Genomic DNA, 20,685 nt, shown 5'->3' on the forward strand with positions numbered 1-20,685 from the left:
TGTCTGATTCAGTATTTTGTATTGGATAGTGGCACCAGGAGACACTATACAGGAAGAGCATGCAAGTCCGGCCGCTTTCTGCAGTGCATTTCGAGCATCCCCAAGTGCTCTGTTTCTCGGAAAAGAAAGTTCTATCAAACCCTGGCACCCAGAATAACTTATACAGGGTAGTCATTGCAAATCTGTTAATGAATTAGGTAACCCCTCAGCTGGCTTCAGAACAGCAGCCCTCCAGACTGTTTATGGAGTAATGTTTTTTCAATCAAGTTGTAGCTATTTAGGCAGCCTCTTAACTCTTCCCTTCACGGTTTCACTGTAAGAAGGACAAATGGAAAACATGAAGTCATCAGAAATCAATGAACCTGATGTGAGAACATGCATATTAAAATGCCTTACTTAGGAAGATCCAGATATCGCACAGTATAGCAGATTTTGAGAACATTTGGATCCCTGATCTCTGCATTTCCCTAAGCTTAGCTTGTTTGGATTACTTTTTTGTTTGGACTGCGATTTTTGTATTTGTTTTTAGGGTAGTTGAACCTTCTTTATAAGGTATCTGACCTTAAATTGCTGGTGTGCACACTTAAATCTCAGCTCTAGTATAAATCTGGCTGGATATTTTAAGGAAAAAAAACCAACAACAAAACCAGAATGGCTTTACAAAATTTTTTTCAACTTCATCAGCAGAGGAAATTCTAGTTGTTTTTAAGTGCTCTCAGTGATACTAGACTTGGTGTGAATTGTGGGGGAGAGCCTGGTATGGTTGAGAGATGTGTTTGCTACTAGCTGCAGGTGCAGTCCTCGCATGATTAAAGCTCAGCATTTCTAAAAGATAATAACACTTTGCACCGATAATGTCTCCTGACATGATTCAGTCCTTCCAGCTGTGGAGTTTCTTCTGTCTTACATCTGATTGCGACCTGTGCCACTGGCTGGCAGAGGGGACTGCGCACCACTTCAAATAACACCTTCTGCTCTGAGTTGCTGGAAGCTGAGCCTCCATCTCCGTCGATGCTGTGGGTCCGTGCTGGGCTCCACCGGCCTGGGAGAAGATGGCCTGATGCTGTATTGCCCTCGCTGCTGCCCCAGTTCCTGCGATGGTCCTTGCCTTGCTTTGCTTCTGCGCTTCTGTCATAATATTGACTTGCAAACATACAGCTTTTTTGCCAGTTGCTATGGTTACCTCTCAGCTACCAGCATCTGAACTGTAGAAACGTGTAACAAGCAATACATTTCAAGCCTTAATGAAATGCACAGCAGTGTGTTAAACTTTTAAACCCAACGTGAATATCACTAAGCAACATCCATTCGTGATTTGCCATAATTACTGCTGCAAGCTCCTTATGATTGAAATGCTGGAGCACAAGTCTTTCTCCTCCACTGCATCAAATACGTTTTTCTGCCAGTAGCTTCACAGTATCTCAGACCTGTGATGTTTCATAGTTCGTTCACGGTTTCAAAGAACTAAGTTTGACCCCTTTAAATTATTCACACCTTCAGACCAGCAACATCTCAAAAATCTCCTTTTGTGTGTATCACCCATTTCCTTCTCATTCACTCCCAGAAATTTATTTTAAAGATGTTTGATTCTTCTGCCCTAGTTCCAAAATGTGAATCCAACTTGTTTCCCCTGAGCTGTTTGTTGCATATTTGGAAGAACCAATTTCATCAGACCAGCGTTCGTGTTGAATTAAAATGTGTGCGTAGTTGGTGCTTGGAGCTGCTTGCTCCAGTAACTGCACCAGAAGGAACCAATGCCTCAAGTCTTTTGAGGTGGTGGTTTTCTACTAAGAGGTCTTATTTAACGTCTGTCGTGAACAATGCATTTTATCCATCAATTTGAGAAGTAAAATGAAACTGGACACTGATTGTATGTCCACACTCCAGGCTTCAAGTCAAATGATTAATTGCACTGCCCGGTGCAATTGCAGTTCTTGAATTAGTTGTGTTTGCAAATCGGGCGGTTCAGAATATGTCTGTGCTGTGCCCAGTTTCACTGCTGATCAGTCTGATTGCCTGTATTCTGTTAATATTTCACATTTACAGCACCAGAGTTACCAATCCTGGAGAGGAAAAACTGGTTGATCTATCTACTGTATGTTCGCAGAGACTATGATGAGTGTAAGGTAAGAGCTGCTTTTGAAACTTTGCATTAGGAACTATTTTACTAATGTTATGAAATGATAGTTTTCATACCAGTTTTCAAACCACCCTCTTTCCTGATCTCTTTTGGAATAAGAGAATCTGGAGAAAATACAAGTAAAATAACTTTAATGTTCTCAAATCATTGGCTACCTTCAGGATTCATGTGTGCAGTTCTCTGCAGCAATCTGTGAGCTCAGTTTGTCTTTGGGAGTGGAAAAACGGAAAGAATTGCAAACCTCTCTTGTTCCAAGTGATGAATAGGGTCTTCCAAACTGATAATAACGCAGTTCCACAGCGCACATCTCTCGATGGTACTATAAAGACTATGAAAAACACTTCAGTTGAGTAAGACATTACTACCAAGTGTAAAAAAAAGATCTTGGTTACCCTTGAACAAAATTCTTTCATTTTACACATGATACATTGCACCCTTTAATTTCTCCTGGGTTTGGTGAGTAGCTTGGAAGTGGTTGTTTGGTTTGGGATTATAACAGTAAGTGGACTAAGAAAATGGCAAATCTATTATTAAATGGTGTGTTTTCCTGATAAAATGAACACGAGCTATTGAAGATGATGCACCAGTGGGTGGGAGGAGGGCAGTAGGAGTTGCCTTTCTCTTTCTGTCATGTGCAAAGAAGATCTGAAAAGACTTTTTTGCTTCGGGAACACCAGGGTTGGTCAGGACTTGTCTCTCTCTGCTGGAGAACTCCTCGGGGTGCTTAGGAAAGTGGCAGGCCAGAGAAAATTAATTTAGCTTTTAATTAGTGAAGCCGTGGAGGGTTATATCATCAGCAGAGCAATTTCTTCTCAGATCTTCGTTTAAATAGATATAAACAAAAGTTGGACTAGCAATCTAAATAGAAAGTTGTTTCCCTTTTCTGTTGATGTGACTGCATTTTTTTGGTCTCTGATTGTGTACTTTTACTGTTGCTGTGATGGGATGTAGAATCACAGAGTGCAGAAAAGATGTACGGCTCAGGAAAACAGAGAAAATAACCAAGTGGATGATATAATGGCAACAGTGACTTCTCCACGTCTTCATCAGTCTTGGGAGCAAGCAAAATATGGGTGAAAAAATCGAGAAAAGACAGCTAATACTCTTTTGCTTGGCAGGCCAGCTTTGCAGTAGCTGTCAAAATAAAAGGTGGCAAAGCCTTTCCTCAGGGCTCACAAAACAGGCTTTTTGCAGTTGGAGGAGTTTGGCACCAGACCATAGCTGGTTAAATGATCTTCCATCCTTTCGCCCAGATGTGATGGATGTGTGCTCAGAGGCCTGGATTTGTCCCAAAGAAGATAGGAACCTCAGCATGCCAGGATGCTTCTTCAGTCACTGAGGAGGGATAGGCACGGCCAAAAGGCGATTCAGATCTTAAGTGGGCTGAGCTGCCCTCTGAGAGTCTCTGTTTCTCTCCGCTGGTCTTATGTGGGGTTATGGATCTAACCTGGATGCCCCAGGTGCTTGTCCTTATACGGAATAAGTATAGACATTCTTAAGCATGCTACTGGGGGCTAATACCTTCAAAAACAAAAGAGGTATTGACAGTGTTCCCAATGGCTTAAATTGCTGTTAACTGCTTGATTTCAGTATAGTTTGGGCATTCGTTAAAGTCCATTAATTTTCTTTTAAGACTCGGCTAAGAAACGAGTGACCTGTGATACTATTAATTTTGGTCTGAATCTTGCTAGATCCTCTTTCCCACTCAGTGCTTTGAAATGCTTTCTCTCTAACATGGTTTTAAAAGCTCCCATATTTTTCAGTGATGCAAAAGGCCAAGAAAAAACTGTTTGTTTACTAACATTAGCTCCCCAAAGTGAAGGCATTAAATTGATTTTAACCCTTACAGTGCCACTCCTGCGTCTATTTTGGTGTTGCTAAGCTTTTGACAAATTTTGCTGCTCATTACAGTGAGAGATTAATAACACTGGCTATTTGATTCACTTCTCCTTCTACCCAGCAAGATGCAAGGCAAACATCCCCCAGAGCCTGCGGCTGCATCATCCCCTGCAATCGCACAGGCAGAGGGGAGTGGGGGGAGAGGAGGGACAGGCCCTGCTAAGCAGTGATCATCACTCAGCTCTCGCTCTTTGCATGCAAAGCTAATAAACTGTGTTTTCTGCTTGCAGCATCAGTTCCAGCCCTGCCCCCTAACCATTTTTCACAACAGAAATCTTCCGCTTCTGTTATGTGCGAGGAAGGAATTATTAAAATTACCAGATGCTTTTAATTAATTAAAATTGCTCATGCTGGTTGGTCTCCTGCCAGTATGTCTAAATTCTGTCGGCAAGTTAAATAAACTTGGGAGGAAAAGCTGGGAATACAGATCATATTTCTCAGCTCAAGGCCTTTTGCTATGGGATTTTTTAGGGCTTATAGAATTAATCAGATCTCTCTAAAAGATAGCTCTCTATTGCCCTCTCTTGCTCTGAGAAACTGGTTTTATGTAGATGGAGTAATATAGAGTATCCGTATTCAGGAGATGCTTGGTTATGTCTGAGTTGAATGTCCTGTAATAATGTACTTTGTAAAGAGTATAATATATATATTAGCAGATACAGATCTGAGGGGAAGTGCAGCCTAGACTTGTTCTTCCTTTCCCTTCCTCTCTTCAGTTTTCTTTTTACAAGTGAAAATTCTCAATAATAACCCTTCTTGCCTTCACCCCACTTTCCGTCTATGTGCTATATTTCAGGTTCAATTTTCCTCCTTGTTTTCAGGTCCTTCATTTGTTTGCATCTCGGAGGCAGGGGATGCTGGTACTGCTTGTACACTTGACAGAAGTGCCAGATGAGCACCAGGTTATTGCTAGCCCAGAAATCTTTCTCTTCCCCATTTGCCTCTTCCACGTCCGAGCAAAAGAGGAGTCTCAGAGCAGAAATGATGCACTTGGTTCATAGCCACAGTGCTCATCCTCCCAAAGGTCACTCTTTTTGAACAGTTTTATAATTTTGGGTCATGTGTGACTGTGGAATATAGCCAAACTGCACCCACACCCCAAACTGTCAGCTGCATGAATGCAGCCAGCAAGAATTTACATTTTCACCAGGGTTTTTTTCCCCTTCCTTTTCCCATGTGCTCATCATTTGTTCATTTGGCTTTCATTGACTCAGCTGCAATTGCTCCAATTCAATTTATTTCTTCACAAAGGGCCTAGAGTAGATACCCTTATCAGCAGAGGATGCTTTCAGAGATTCCTTGTGGCATTTTCCCCAGGTAATATCTAATTATCTTTGGTAATAGGAATGAACAGAGAAATACTAAAAAGGCTACAGTATTCCTGGCACAATGCTCTCCACACAGGGTGATGAGCTTGCACTCTTGAGTGCACTCTTGTAGTTGTCCCAGCCGCAGTCCAGTGCCTTTGTTATACATTGGATTGTGGTTTCTGTAACCAAAACATTCTGTAACCATTGGTTGTGGTTTCTGTAACCGAAACCAAGTCTCTGTCATTAGCTTTGTTAAAATGGTGAAAGTTTACAACTTTTATAGCATTTTAATATAGTATATTGCAGCAACTAGCTACAAGTTCTGTGTTAATAGACTTTCCAAGCACAAATTCTGATTAAACGAATTTTGTAGTTCTCATGTCCTGTGTGATACCACTGTTACCATCACATAAGGAAGAACTGTGTCCATCGACACATTGCATTATGTTTAAATTCAAGTTATTTTAGGACATTTCTGCAATAAGCAGAGATACAGCACAGCTATATGTAACGCATTCAAAAAAATTCTCCAAATCAAGGTTGCAGAAGGTATTTGGTCAGTTAGAAATCAATTTTCTTTCATAGGGATTGCCTTTATTCAAATATTTGAAGGGTTTATATTCTTCTGAAAGCTGTCATGCTGCAATTTGGTAACGGGGTAATAGTGAACCAGCTAATGGGCTTTTCGGTGAGGGAGGCTGCATTTGGTATGTACTCTCTGCACTTTGTCGTTTCAGGCTGTCATCAAAGAGCAGCTCCAGGAGTCTCATGGACTGTGCGAATATGCAGTCTACGTTCAAGGTATGTTGTAGGAGGCCTCTGAAAGTCTTAATTTTGCTAAAGCAAGTTACTTCGGATTTGAGATACAGTGAACAATAAGAAGGGGAACAGATGATAGAAACATATAAAATTCATATGTAAGAAATATTTGGCTTTTTTTATACTTGCTAGGTCTAGTTTTGAAATTTGGGATTTTCGCATGGATGGGCAGATAAGATTTTCTGTTTTCTCCATATCCATGAGTTTGTCACTGGTTCCTCCTTGGACTATGGGCTCTTGGCCTTCAGTGTGTTGGTGTGTGCTTGGGTTGTGTGTTTGAGTGTATTACAGATGCATGTTTTCTGTTAGAGCTACCTGCCTCAGGTGATTGTTGTCTTACTGTTTGCTTTAAGGATGGTCTTCCTCTTCTTGTCCTGCCCTCTGTCCCCTAAAAAATGTGCCCCAAAACTTGGCATTGCAATTCAAAGTGCTGTGGTGGGGGACAGCTGAGATTTGTTGGCCAAGGACATACTGCAGCCTGTAGAAGTTGCAGGGGTGGGGGGAAACCCAGGCTGCATCTTAATGAGCAATTTGCCAGGGTTTAAAGCTGCCTTTATTCTGAAAAACAGAAATTTTTCCAACCAAGCATGAGTCCTTTGCATGCGTTGTCATTCTGCCTTCAGACACAGCTTCTGTCTTTCAGGGTGAAAGACCAAGTGAGCGTTGTTGTAGTATGTCTGTACTCCTCCTCCTTTCCCTGCTGTCAGAGAGGCACGTTTTTTCCTGCAGATAATGGACTAATTTGCCTGGTATATGTTGTCTTACAGCTTTGATATTTCGCTTGGAGGGGAAAATTCAAGAATCTCTTGAACTTTTTCAGACATGTTCCATTCTGAACCCTCGAAGCGCTGACAACCTCAAGCAGGTGGCACGATCGCTGTGAGTGGTGTTTTATTGTTTCTGTTTGATGTGCCACCCAGGACCTTTTGGGTTTGGTTGTTCTCCCAGGCATCAACTGAAATCCTAGGAATTAAATGCTTAATTCCAAACATGCTTCCTCCTTATCAACACTTGATTTGGCTTCCAGAAGCGTGGGCTACCCTTAAAAGCAGAATCTCTGTTATCTGCCTGGCTGCTATTGTATTTTCTTTTTCTTTGTACTTTAAGCAAGAGAGGTAACACACTGATTTCTAGCTCCAGAGCTAAGGGTGCTGACTTGAGCTGTGTAAACTTGCCCTTACAGACCCCTTTCTGTCTCTGAATGTCCGGTTAGATCACCTGACTTTTTCCTTTGAGACAAAGGCAGACTGCAGAGCCTGTGAATTCATTCCTTGCATCTCCAGTAATGTCAGGGAGTGCCTCAGCATCTCGCAGGATTGATGACCTTGGCCCTGAAAGGGAGCAGTGCTCAGACTGTAATATTGCTGAGATTGTAAACTTCTCGGGGCTTCTCACGCAGGTCTCTGGAGAGCTAGCAAATAGCATCATTTCTCACTGGCGAAGGTGACAGTGGTTGCACAGCAGGGTTTCAGAGCAAGAAAAAATAAAAATTGAAATGCTTTCACAGGTTTCTTTTGGGGAAGCACAAGGCAGCCATTGAAGTGTACAATGAAGCAGCTAAACTCGATGAAAAGGACTGGGTAAGTGTTTCAGTGAGTTGCAGATTATTGTAGTATGCCGATGTTTCTGCAGTTCTATGAAGACAGCTACAAACTTGTTCCAAGCAGAGGTGAGCTCACGCTGCCTGCAGTCTGAGCAGACGAGGAGCTGCAGGGCTGAGAGGCATTGCCTTTTAGCACAGGCTCACGAGCACACATGAGCCTCTGCAGCATCTGGTTTGGATCACAGGAGCACAGCATCATTTCTACTTGCAAAATCCCACACCTTGTCTTGGGGCACAGGGAATCGAGCAACATGTTTGAGCTTTGCAAAACATCAGTATTAACATAGTCATATATAGTACAAAGAGCTAAATTACATTAAGGAAAATATGGGAAGTAGCTCCCTGTTTGGAAACCCTCGGTTATCATTAAAACTTGCTTGAATAATTGGGAACCTTTTTGTAATGCAAAACATCACTGAAAAAGATTACCCTCAAACTAGCTGAAAGGGTTACCTGTTACCTACCAAGCATTACCTATTTTGGCAAAACATGGGCTGATAGCTACAGGAGCAATAATTAAATTAGGTCTTCTATGTAAGAAGTCAAAAAGTGAAGGAAGAGCATTGCAAAGGGAAATGTGTGACAGTGGGTGAGAGGAGAGAGGACATAGCTTGCAGTTAGCTGTGGGCAGCCTTCTGCAGGTGACTGTTTTGCCTGTGGAAGTGTTGTTTCTAAGATAGACTTGCCACATGTGACCTCGTGCTCTAAGACATCAGGCACTCGCTGACTTTAGCTGTACTTTTGGTACTCAATATGTCTAAAATTCAGACTTGATACAAGGATATGTTTGGTATTATTCAACTTACCCTGTGCCAGACAACTCAGAAACCTTTTATACTGTGAGTCTTCTTTCAAGTCTGCATTCCCTTAGCTAACCAAGCTACCTGCAGTATGTGCTTGGCATGACTATAACCCTATTTACAACCACAGCAGGCAGACTTCAGTGGGTATTTTGATTAGTTATTTCCCGTACCTGGCTCAGCACTCGAAGTAGAGCCAGCCTGTGCTCTTCCCTTGCGCTGTCTCATTCTGCAAGCTGCAGTAACCAGGAGTTACTGATTCATTACTGTTCTCCACAGTTGGAGAGACTGTGTGGAGGAAAATATCATTCTAAGAGGGTTAATGGGGAAATAAGAGAGTTTCCTCTTAAAGGTCAAGGCTGTCTAAACTGATGAAGCAGTGAAATGCTCACCAGAATAGAAACAAGGAACTAGTGGACCTTGCTTTTCAGCTCCCCAAGATGTGCCAGGGTGGGGAAGGTGGCAAGTAGCTTGTCTGTTAAACTATTGGTGATGAATTAGAGGCATGACCGTTCCTTACAGTGTCACTGGAGTGCTTAGGATCCCTAAGTGATCTTCCTACTCTTGCAAAATTGTTTAAGATGCCAGAGGGGTATCAGCCCTTCTGGTGCTTGACTTCTATTTTGGAAAGTTAGGCACATCTTCAAATTTTGTCTAGCTGGGTGCAGCACTGTGCATATCCTAGTGACTGGACAGCTAGGTTGAGAGCCACCCAGAAGGGCAACTTATCTAGCTTCAGAGATCTCCCTGGGAACTGAGTCATACCTCAGTGAAGAAATCAGTCTTTGTTCCTTGCTCTCTGAAGGCACCATTGTCATTTCTGTGTTTTTTGTCTCGGTAGCCTGTAGTCTTTTGTGTACAATCACACTTAAGCTCTGTAGGCTCCTGAAGCAACTTGAATTTATAGGTTTACTTGATCTACAAAGCCAGAAGGGTGTGGGCAGGCACAAGGGTCGCCCCATCCAGGTCAGTGGTGACTGTTGTCCCTGGCAGATTATGTGGCATGTATTTCAAACCTCATGCTGGTTTGGTTTTGTTTGTGGTTTGTTTTTTTTCGTACAGGAGATCAGCCACAACCTCGGTGTATGCTACATGTACCTGAAACACTTCAACAAGGTAATGGAAATGCTTGTCTTATCTACCTGACAAATGGGAAGGAGGGTTCCCAGAAATTTCACTTTCTGTGGTGTTTTGAAGTGAATCATTTGCAATGATAGGTATCAAGGAAGTTTTTTGCTTCAATGTTTGTTTCTGGGAGCAAAAGTTTGTGAGCTGTCTCTGTTTTCATTTGCTTGTTGAATTACTTTGAGTCAGCTGCAAGTTAGTGAAGTTGGATAAAAGTGAAACTGAGGTTAGCCTTACTGCTGGCCAGGAGGCCTTTTCTGAACTAGGATTTTTCAGACAGCATTTCTGTTTTTAAAAGGAATGTTTGAGAAACCTCAAAGAGCTGCCTCTAGACAGAAAACCAGCTGTGCTCCAACAAGAGCTGCTTCTGTTTCCGAGCTTTTTAAAACCAGAGCCATAGACACTGCTGGTTTTGTGAGGAGCAGCAATCTGTAGAGCATGCCAGTTCCATCTTCTTGAAGAAAGAGAAGTGTGATGGTAATGACCCAAACTGTTTACCCAGCATACAGCTCAAACTGCTGCACCTCATGCAGAGAGTTTCTGAAGGAAAACTTGCTTCCCCTTGGGTCTGGCAGGATCCAGAGAGCAGAGTTGCGGGGTTTGTTTGCTGAAGGTGCAGGAGGCACCTTTTTTCCTCCATGAAAAGGATTTGCTGCTGTGTCTGAAGCTCCTTTTGCACCAAGCCTGGAGCAAAAGTCACAAAAGAGCATAGCTGCAGTGTGGGCAGCACTAACTTTATTAGCTTTGTAGCTAATAAAGAACTTCTTGGAAGCTTGAAACAGAGTTCTGTTCTCAGCTCTGAGCATGCCATTCCCTGCTCCTCACTTAACCCTCCCCTAGGTGCTCATGGTGAGCACTGAGCTGTCTCTCATCCTGTGAGGTTACTTTGCAAGGGAAAAAACAGAATTTAGAAAACTTTTCTTCCCAGTTTGGGCCAACTGCTCCCGGCTGCTCTTTCTGGTGGAGTGCTGTGGCCCTTGCAGCAAACCCCTGCTGCGTTCCCTGTTCAAGTCATTGCTGTAAAGCAAGAAGCTCTGGAGTATAGGTTGGGATTTGTTGTCTGCAGTAATGCCTTCCAAACTGGAACCTGCTGACTTCTCAGCTTTTCCATAAGTCTGAGATGTACTGATCACCCTGGGCACCAATACTTCCATGAGGATGTCTAAAACATAACGAAGCCCTTGCGGATGACTGTCTCTTCAGTAGTTGGTGGTAACAAATATCCCGTACTGCAGAATTCCATTACTGTGTCAGCATTCCTCTTTCTAATATATCATGTGTTCAGAGACAGCAAACATACTTTGCTGTCCGGCTGGCTAGGCCTGAGAAAGTAAGAGAAAGACATGCTTCAAAGTGTCTCCTGTTGGAGGGGATCGGTGTGTGCCTGACAAGAGCTGAAGAGCTGATTCACTCCTCTTGTTTACTTGGCAATCCATGCTCATTGCTGGAATAAACATTTTAGCGAAGAATAAACTGTAATGTACCTGTTAACCTAACGAATCTGGAGATTCCCTCAAACCAAACAAATTCAAATACAGGAACAGGCCCATGCTCCTCTCCTCCTTGGAAGGTCATTGCCTCTTGTCTTGGCTTGAAGCAGGCCACGTTGCCTTTTTCTGTCCCTAAAAGCGCATGGCTCCTGATGCAGAACTCGTTTCAACAATTAGCTGGGCTGGTTTTGCTAGCAGGGTTCTCCGAGCTCAGGGGGTGGTAGCTGTTTCCTTTTGCTAGCTCCTGGGGATGGCTCTTGGGCTGTTGCTTCACTGAGGTCTCTGTAATCACTTATTTTTTTTTTTTTTATTCTCTGTGGTTGTGTGTTTAGGCACGAGACCAGCTAAACAATGCCCTGGAGCTCAACAGACATGATCTGACTTACATGATGCTGGGGAAAATTCACCTATTGGAGGGGGAGACAGATAAAGCCATTGAAGTCTACAAGAAAGCCGTAGAGTAAGAATATATCCTTTTTTTCTATCTGCCCGTGTCCCATCCTATGCCAGGAGAAATTTGATTGGTGTCCCAGATCTGAATCGAGGACATGATTAAAAAGCTAATGGTAATTATAGTGTCTCTGTGCAAAGCTGGCACTTTCAAGCTCTTCAGCTGTCTCTGCTCTCAGCTGTAGTCCTCCTCCTGCTGACAATGTGTCAGGGAAGAAGGTAGCTGTTTGAAGGTCTGCCAAAAAAAAGTGGAAAAACAAATGGACAGAGATGCCTGGGAGCAAACCTATCCAAAACTGACTTCATAAATCCCAAAGGTTTATCTACCAAAAAGATCTAACCTCAGGTGTCTCTCTAACCCTGATCATCTGTCAAAAATCAGTTGCTGGGTTTCACGTGCTGTTTTCACTTGGAGTGATTTGTGTTTGAAAGCATGTGAGTAGGCAGACTAAGGACGGGTTGGTGCACCGTGAGTTTCTCCCACCCCATCGCTGTTTCTCAGTACTGATCTATCTTGTTTTAGGGCATTTCTGAGCATCTGATTTACCAATGCTTTTAAAATGTAGTTTTGTAATGGAGAAAACCACTAAAGAACAGCAGGAGTGTGTTGGAAGCCACTGGAGGATCTGTGTTTTGTACTGGCTCTTTTCACGTACTGTTTCCTTACATGTCTGCTTTTGGCTGCTGTCTGACAGTATATTGAGTTGGGTAGACATTTGGACTAATCTAGAATGTTTATTACGTAAATAATCCTTGCTAAGCGTCTTACTAGGTTTATATATCTTATCTTGGTGCTCCACTGCCCTCCCTTCTTCCTCACTCCTGTTTTTATCTTTTTGTTTTTGTTCTCATCTGCCTATTACATTTTGCCTGGCATTACCAGCTCCAGGATAGTCTGTCATTGCTCTGTGTTTACATACCATCAGGCACAGGCAATTTTGTTCTGGTTGAGGTTTAAAGGTGCCAATGTGAGTGTGCGTATTAGATTTCTTAAGTCTTGATAGCAGGGAATTGAAAACTTACTTCTGTTAAGGTGAGTGAGGCCACAAATACAGTGTCTCTTTCTTTTTTTGTTGTTGTTTTCATCCTATTCATGTCTTCAAAAGCTGCTGGGAATGGAGATGCTTTTAAAAGGGTTCACAACATTGCTGTGTGAACCTCATACTAGCAGTGAAGGATTGAGAGTTGCATACAGTAATTGAAAGCCCTTGGGACATATTTTTTCAAGCTTCTCTGTGCTGAATGGAGTGGTGTGTATGGCCAGGGATACATTAACAGGTAGTGCCTCTCTGAGCACTCAGGTCTGTGAGCTGCAGTGTAGCACAAAGCTGTGGTGAGCAGTCCACAGCTGGTCTGTGAAACCAGGTTTGTAATCTTTTCGTAGGGTAAATTAAAAGTCTGACAATGAGCGTGTGTAGGAGGCATCAGAAATGCTGAGGATTGCCTGTCCTACATGGCCCGAGAGGCTTGGGATGGATTTACAGGATGGTTTATGGGAGACGATGGAAAATCCCATTTTGTATTTCCAGGTCACTGATGCAGACTCACTTTGAAGCTTAACAAAACCACATTATTTTATTATGCATCCAGATCTTTCACTGAGCTATGTTGACTTCTCATTTATATCTAGAAGACATTTTGAAAGCTTAGGCGTAATATTGTTCAAAGGAGGTCCCCATGATGGCAATTGTTCTAATATTTGTGTTTAATAATAACAGTTAGCTTCCTGGAGTGATACTAGTATAATGTAGCATCGTAATTCCATGTTCTGTTTTTACCTTGTTCTAGAACGGCTAATAAACAACGCAGCTCTCTGGCTTTTGTATTACAGGTTTTCTCCAGAAAACACAGACCTCCTTACAACACTGGGGTTACTTTACTTACAGGTACTGAAGACTGTTAGCTGTTACATGAACTTAATTATTTTCAAAATGACCAAGGGTTGGTGGTTTTTTTTTTTTGAGTTAATTTCTATCCACCTTCCTATGACTTGCACACATTTCTCTAAAGACTGCATTTAACATGACAGCGCTTGCTTTTCTTTACCTTCTTTTTTCCTTTTGCTGCTAAAAGCAAGTTGATTTCCTGGACTTGAGCCAGAGCAGGAATTCTGTTTGGCAACTGCCCTAATTCTGTTATAAATCCTCCAAATACAACAAAACATGGCTAGTCATTACTATGCTTCTGGAGCAGGGGTCTAGCAAGTTATTATCTTACAAAAGCAGCCATGAAATTGTTAGTGTTAAGGCACCATAGAATAAAATTGGAATCGATTTAAATAACAAAGGCATGCTTACCAATTGGGTCTGTAAAATGTATGGGAAGGACCATCTGATTATTCCAAAAGTAAGCTTCCCAAAGAGTGAACAAGCAAAGAATAATAGGCAGTAGCACCTGAAAGGATTGATGGGCTAGAAAACTTGAACTGAGTGCTGATTTGGAAAGATCCTTAAGCGTTTCCCTAATCATTTAGATGTGCAAGAATAAAATGTGGATCTTGAAAAAAATTGCCTTGCTCTAGAGGTAGGGAAATTCAATAGGAGCCTTGGATGTGTTAAGTGGGTAAGTGTGGATTTGGAAGGGAGTATGACATGGGAAGAGGGATCTGTAAGATAGAAGTAGTGCGAGTATAACATTCACCCTGTGAATTTAGCCCCCAGGTCTCTGTGCTGTGGTTCCTTTGTTCAGTTTGTCATGTCTCTCCGCATACGTACTAACCTTCAGGAGTTTTAAAGATGCTTCTACAGTTTTCCCACTTGCTATTAGTTACAGAATGTGCTGGACTCTGATGCATCAGTATAATTGCTGGAGTGACAGATGCGCTTCTCATCAATTTTGTGACCAAAAAAGGACACCAGTATCCAGAATTTTATCCTGCTTTGACTGGTACAATTCTGGTGTAACTCAATTGAAAACAACAGGATTTAAGGGGTTCTAAGCAGTCATGTGCTTAATATGGACACAGTCATGCCCACTAACACTTGCAGTCCATTAGAAGACAAGGGGAGACTTTTTCCCATGAAAAGAGTGCCCTGGGGAGTGAGGGTGAGGGAACTGAGGATGCACAGAATAGCAATTTGTAGCCTTTTTCTGGGAGAGAGGAAGGAGCAGAGGAGTATCAACCCAGAGCTTGCTCCCGTATAGAAAAGTCAGAGCATAAACTATATGGAAAACTTTGTTTTGGTCAGAACAGTGAATCCAACCCGGCAAAATAAATTTGTAGAATCTGTTTTGTAAATTATCAAACAAGAACATGTGTGTGTAATGGGAGCCCTGTAAAATTCACTTTTCTGAGTATTTGTTTTAACTCAACCAGAAATCCTAGTGCCAAAAAAGCATGTGTTCTCCTTCTTAACCCCCCTTATTCCTGAATTTCTGATGCTTATTTACTTCTTTTCCCAGCTTGGGGATTACCAGAAGGCTTTTGAACACCTTGGAAATGCACTTACTTACGACCCAGGCAACTACAAGGTATCATGAGGAGTGGAAACAAACCAGCTGAATGATGATGAGACACCTCTTAAAGCTAATTTCAGTATCAGAGCTTTGTCATATATCCAGGGTCTTAGCCTGGAGGGGCTGAAAAGGATCATGCCTAGAAAGCTTTCTCTGAAATACATTTCTGGGACCTTTCCCTGGGTGGGGAGTTGGATATGTGTGGAGGTAAGGAAAGGGGAGGAGGCAGAATATGGGGTGTTAAATTGATCCCTTTGGTTTTTAATCTGAAGTCACAAACAAATTAAAACAAATGGAATTTACTTTGCAAGGAAAATGTTCTAGACATTTTTTCAAAAATCGCAAGAACTGTTCCTGGGTCCCTGTGACTCCTAAGCATGGAGCACAGATACAAGTGATATTCCATTATATTATTCTCCCATCTGCTAAGAACTCTCTCTGTGCTTCCAACTGTTCTATATAAATGTGACTTTTCCTTGGCTCTGGTCTGGAAGGCCAAGCTTGACATCTAGGTTTCATTCCTGATGGTGAAACTGCTTCCCTTTTTAGCCATGTTACTTCATTTCTCTCTGCCTCTTTTTCCTTCTGTACAATGTTAACGATGTAGAGTATTGAAATGTGGGCTTGACAAATGATGTATGAATGCAAGCTGAATGTTATTGTGAAAACACCTTTACACTTACAAATTTTACTTGTCACTGTGAAATATTATGAAGGGCTAAACTAGTGTGGTTTAAATATAGTGTGTTGCAATCACTTGCTTTTTTTTCCCCATGCATATTTCCATTAATTTTCAGTATCAACCAGTCAGTGTGAACTAGGCTAGCTTTGCTGCATATGTCTTGCTTGCGTATGTTTTACTGTCCGGTTAACTTGCACCAGAACTATTTCTATCTGTGCTTGTTGGCAAAAAGAAACTATTAGTGCATAGATCTTCTCAGAGACTCAGACTGTAGGAGATACTACTGTCACCCCAAAACGTACCCTAAACACTTGTCACGTTGCAATATTTCCGAGACAGTTATGATCAAGATGGTGCAGGAAGAAGCATACTCGAGTCCCTTCTTCACCCTGTCTTCTGCTATATGTTGGGAGAATCTAGAGTCTCCAGCTGCTCCCTGCTGTTGGTCTTGGCAGCCCCTAGAAGAAGACACCTGAAGAAGTTAAATGGTTGCTCTTGAGATGGCTTTAGTTTATTAATTTTATCCTGTTGTCTTCTTGCTATATTTGGGGAAACTCAGTTCCTCAGCTGGTCACTTGTCTTCTCCCAAAGGCTACCTTGGCAGCTGGAAGCATGATGCAGGCCCATGGAGATTTTGATGTTGCCCTCTCCAAATACAAGGTGGTAGCCAGCACTGTGCCTGAAAGCCCCCCACTGTGGAACAACATTGGGATGTGCTTCTTTGGGAAGAAGAAGTACGTAGCAGTAAGTATCTGGTTCCCTTTCTTTTTTCATCTTCATGCAAGAACGAGATTCCTCCTGTGGCAGAGACAGGAGGTCTGTTCTGGGTGGGCTGTGTTACAGCACGCTTATTCCTTTTTTGAAGGCTATCAGCTGCCTGAAGCGGGCAAACTACTTGGCTCCCTTTGACTGGAAGATCTTGTACAATTTGGGGTTAGTCCACCTCACGATGCAGCAGTATGCATCTGCCTTCCACTTCCTCAGCGCTGCCATCAACTTCCAGCCCAAGATGGGAGAGCTGTATATGCTCCTTGCAGGTATGCAGTGCTCCAGTGGACATCCAGCTTAGGGGATGCAACGTTATAGAGACAGAAAGTTTGAAGTAAACAAATATTGGATAAAGGCTATACTAAGAAGCTGTTCCCCAGCAGGTCACTGACAGGTATAAAATCCAAATAGTCTGTACTCTCTCTGTGGTGAATCAGTCAGATCCAGATTAAACATTAGAAAAGGCTTTTTACATGTAAGAGTTTGGGTTTGTGTTGCCCAAGGAGTGGGTGTGTCCAGCACTGGACATTTTTGGGATCAAGCGAGACAAATGTTTGTTAGAAGTGACATTAGTAGGGTTAATCCTGGCAGCAGTCCAGACAATCCTGCTAGCACCTATTTATTTTACCATGTAATCACATTCAGAATTGTTCTAAAGATGAAGTCTTTGCAAAGCATCAACTTGTGTGTGTACATTTTGCTTTGGTACAGTTGCTCTGACAAACCTTGAAGACATTGAGAATGCAAAACGTTCCTATGAGCAAGCTGTGGCACTGGACAAGTAAGTCTTAATCCTAGCTGTCAGTTGTTTGATCGCATTGCTTTGCCTCCCTCACCTGGCTTCCTTTGCATGCTTTGTCCCTCTGTCTACTTTGTCCCTAAATGGTTTGCGATAGGGAAATGTTTTTATTCCTGCAGCTGTGCAAGTCACTGTTTTAAAACCACCTTTTTTCTTTCTTTTTTTTTTTTTTTTTTAAATTCAGGTCAGCTCTGAAAAATGAAAGGGAAATTTTGTTTCAGTCCAACCCAAAGCTGTATTTTATTTCGCTGTTTAGTTAGTGAGTCAGTGGTGATGACTTTGGATTCCAGGCCACCTTCCAGTGAATATTTATGCACAGCAGAGCAGATTTGATACAAGAAAACCAGTCATCCCGGAATATTTTGTAACCCAAAGTTTGAGCACTGTGCAGAGCAATGAGAGGCTTGGGATAAAGCCTGTTCTGAATTGGGCAGAGGGAAGATTTTAGCTGGGGGAATGTGGGCAAGAAGCTAGTATAAAGCATATAAAAGGGCAGCACTGTAGCCCTTTCTCCTCTATTTAGTTAACAATGTCTGTGTTTGCAATCTGGCTCTTTAAATCAGAGCATTTGGTTTCAGAAATGTTAAAATGAACCTTGCAGTATTTCATCTTTTCAGTCAGAAAAACAAATTTGTCTCAAATTTATGAAGAGTTTTGGCTTCCTGTCTCTGCTTTTCTTTACCTTTCTTTTTGACTTTTCAGATTTTAACTAGTAGGTGATTAGATAGTGATTCTTCTCCCCAATTTACTGTGAGTATTTGCATACTTACAGCAGCCAACATAGTGCTCCTGAGCCCAGTAGTCAGTATGCTGGCGACAGAGCTGTGACAGAAATGCTCTTTCCATCTGCAGTGGCCACCACAAGGTGGCATGAGAAGATGCTGGTCCATTTTCCTTTGTCCTCTATAACCTAGGTGCACTGGCCAGGCTTAATTTTGGGAATATTGGAAGTTCCTAAACCCATTATAAAGGGCAGTAGGTTTCAAAAAATAGTGTTTGACACTGTAGTGCCGTTCTCTTTGCAAACAGGTGCTGTAAATGCTCTCCGATGTTTACTGGGAGTTACTTGGCTTGCACGCATGCCAGAGCTCTTGAATCAGTTAGCCCAGCACAGCCAGCACATCTGGCACTGAAGTTCTTCATGCTTATGCATCAACAGAATTACAAAGCAGGTTTAAATATTACTTCTACATCTGTTTCAAATGTCAGTAGGTCTGTGCAGCCTCCTCAGAGGAACTGAACCTGTGCAAACTATGTCAAAGATTTATAAATGTATTGCTGTGCAAGACCGTGTGGCAATTCAGTCATTCCTACCAACATCACTGACTGAGTCCACTCAGCTCCTTTACCTGGAATTCCTAATCAGCCTTCCATGTCTAGCAAGGCAGTACAGGACCTTAAAGATTGCTCAGCCTGCTTAGTCATGAATTTGCCTGCTTTGATCAGAGAAGGAATAGAAATTTAGCTCTACAAATTTGCCTAAATATTTGGCACTACTGTGATGCTATGGCTATATAGTCTTACTGGGAAAATAAAACCTCATCAAAGCAAAAATGATTGCCAACTGCTGGGGCCTGCTGGGAGGAATATCCAGACTTTGTTAGGCTTGTTCAGCTGACATGCTGTATATTTTAGACAGTTATTGTGTGGCTGAATCCATGTCCCCACAGGCTTTCTTTGCTGGCATATTATGAACTGTTTGGCTGGGATGAAGATAGCCGTGTTTGTTTCCATTGCCATAAATACTTTTATAGCAGTGCTGTGACATTTGGCCTGGGTGCCATGCTGGGGTCTGGAAAGGGAAGCATCTTGGAAAAAATCTTTAAAAAAGGTGTTTCTTCTTAGTACTAGTTCTAGCTCATAGCTGTCCTTTCTTTCTGTGGTTATTTAGCTATTGATTTTTTTCTAACCATCATATTGCTTCTCAGCTCTTGAAGGCGAATTAGCTTGATAAGGTTCAATTAATTTTAAAACTGGCTGTTCCCAGATCTGTCTGATCTCTGTTTTCAGTGTTTGGTGTGTGGGTTTGGTTTTCTGTATTTTCTTTTTTTGGCTGCTTTTTTTTTTTTTTGCGAAGAGATGGGTTTTTGATATTTATTTTTTCATGCATTACTTCCTTTGCTTTGGCAAAGACAGTGAGGAGTTTTTTTTTTTTTGTGGCAGAATCAGTGTTCCAGTTTCTCAGTTAAAGGAAAACCAATGGTTATAAATGCTATCAGATTTCTTCTAATAGTCTTCTTTCTTGCAGCACTGTCATATAACTTACTAAGGATGGATAGTAACGGCCTGCAGATGACACTTTCTATTTATTGAATAGTGTTAGCAGAAGCCTTCCCTTCTGCACTTTTCACAAAGGATGTTCTCCCTGTCTTGGCCCCCCAGGCCTCGGTGCTGGAGTCCTTGGATGGCTCCAGTTATCCCTGCCAGACTCCAGGAGAGGGCACCAGTCCCTCGCTCACATTTACTGAGCGAACTACAAAGCATCCTTCGCTGACCTATGTGCAGTGATACGTGTGTGCGGCTCCTCTGCAGGGAGCTGCAGTCAGATGGTGCTCTTCCATGCACCCCTCGACAGCACGTCCCCTGTTCTGGCCAAATGCAACCTCTGCTCTTCCAGGTCTCATCCTGCAGCCCAGATGAGCCAAGCGTCTGCATGAGCTCCCATGCTGGGGCTGGTGACCCTCTTGCATTCCATTTCTTTGTCAGATAATACACATGCATTTTGCTTCCTCAAAATAAGGGTAAAATTCAGACAGCTAAAAAATGGTCAGAGCAGTTTATTGAGGGTGGCTTGTCAGGCAATTAAGGAAGGATCAGGTCTCCGAGAGCTTTGCTTATCAATTACAGAGCCAAGGGAGTCAGCTCACTCTTTCCCTATGGTTTAGTTTGCTCACATTCCTGGCTATGTCAGAAGAAAAGCTGCTGTTCGGGGTTAATGTATCCTAGTGAAGAAAACGGATACTGTGGAAAATGAGAATATGTGGAACAATTGTGCCTTTTTGAAATCTTCATATGCTGTTCTGCATCAGGAAGGGAGGCAGGACTGCACAGGGTAACAGTGTTATCTGCAGTCCTGGTCTCCTCTTCGAGTCCTTTGTGAATAGGTATCACCTACTGTTTCTCTATACAAATACATACAATTATGTATGCTTTTGCTGGGTGAATGAGAGAGAAGAGGTGAGGAAAATGAAATGTAAACAGGATGTTCTGTAGCATGTTGTGTTGTAAAATGCAATCAATAAGCATGAGTCTGTTCCACTGCCCTGTCCCACAACAAACTGCTCTCCTACAAACTGGGAGAGCTGTGAGAGTCTGAGATAAGTCAGAGCAGAGATCAGCTTTCA

The 20,685-nt window shown here is 42.3% G+C and overlaps 1 protein-coding gene across 3 annotated transcripts in view; it reads left to right on the top strand.

Moving 5' to 3' along the window:
* BBS4 (Bardet-Biedl syndrome 4) overlaps positions 1–20,685 on the top strand; it is a 39,706-nt gene that overhangs the window by 15,431 nt on the left and 3,590 nt on the right. For 2 of the 3 annotated variants that reach the window (XM_082322718.1, XM_082322717.1), the window contains exons 2-12: positions 2,047–2,126; positions 6,087–6,150; positions 6,989–7,047; positions 7,676–7,748; positions 9,634–9,687; positions 11,519–11,646; positions 13,468–13,522; positions 15,039–15,107; positions 16,366–16,518; positions 16,640–16,811; positions 17,254–17,323. In XM_082322718.1, the coding sequence (XP_082178844.1) occupies positions 2,098–2,126; positions 6,087–6,150; positions 6,989–7,047; positions 7,676–7,748; positions 9,634–9,687; positions 11,519–11,646; positions 13,468–13,522; positions 15,039–15,107; positions 16,366–16,518; positions 16,640–16,811; positions 17,254–17,323 (926 nt within the window). In that variant the 5' untranslated portion in view covers positions 2,047–2,097. The remainder of the gene's footprint in view (positions 1–2,046; positions 2,127–6,086; positions 6,151–6,988; positions 7,048–7,675; positions 7,749–9,633; positions 9,688–11,518; positions 11,647–13,467; positions 13,523–15,038; positions 15,108–16,365; positions 16,519–16,639; positions 16,812–17,253; positions 17,324–20,685) is intronic. The other variant, XM_082322716.1, reaches the window with a different exon arrangement.

Source organism: Platalea leucorodia (assembly GCF_965183815.1).
Source record: "Platalea leucorodia genome assembly, chromosome: 9".
NCBI classification, from domain to species: Eukaryota; Metazoa; Chordata; class Aves; order Pelecaniformes; family Threskiornithidae; genus Platalea; species Platalea leucorodia.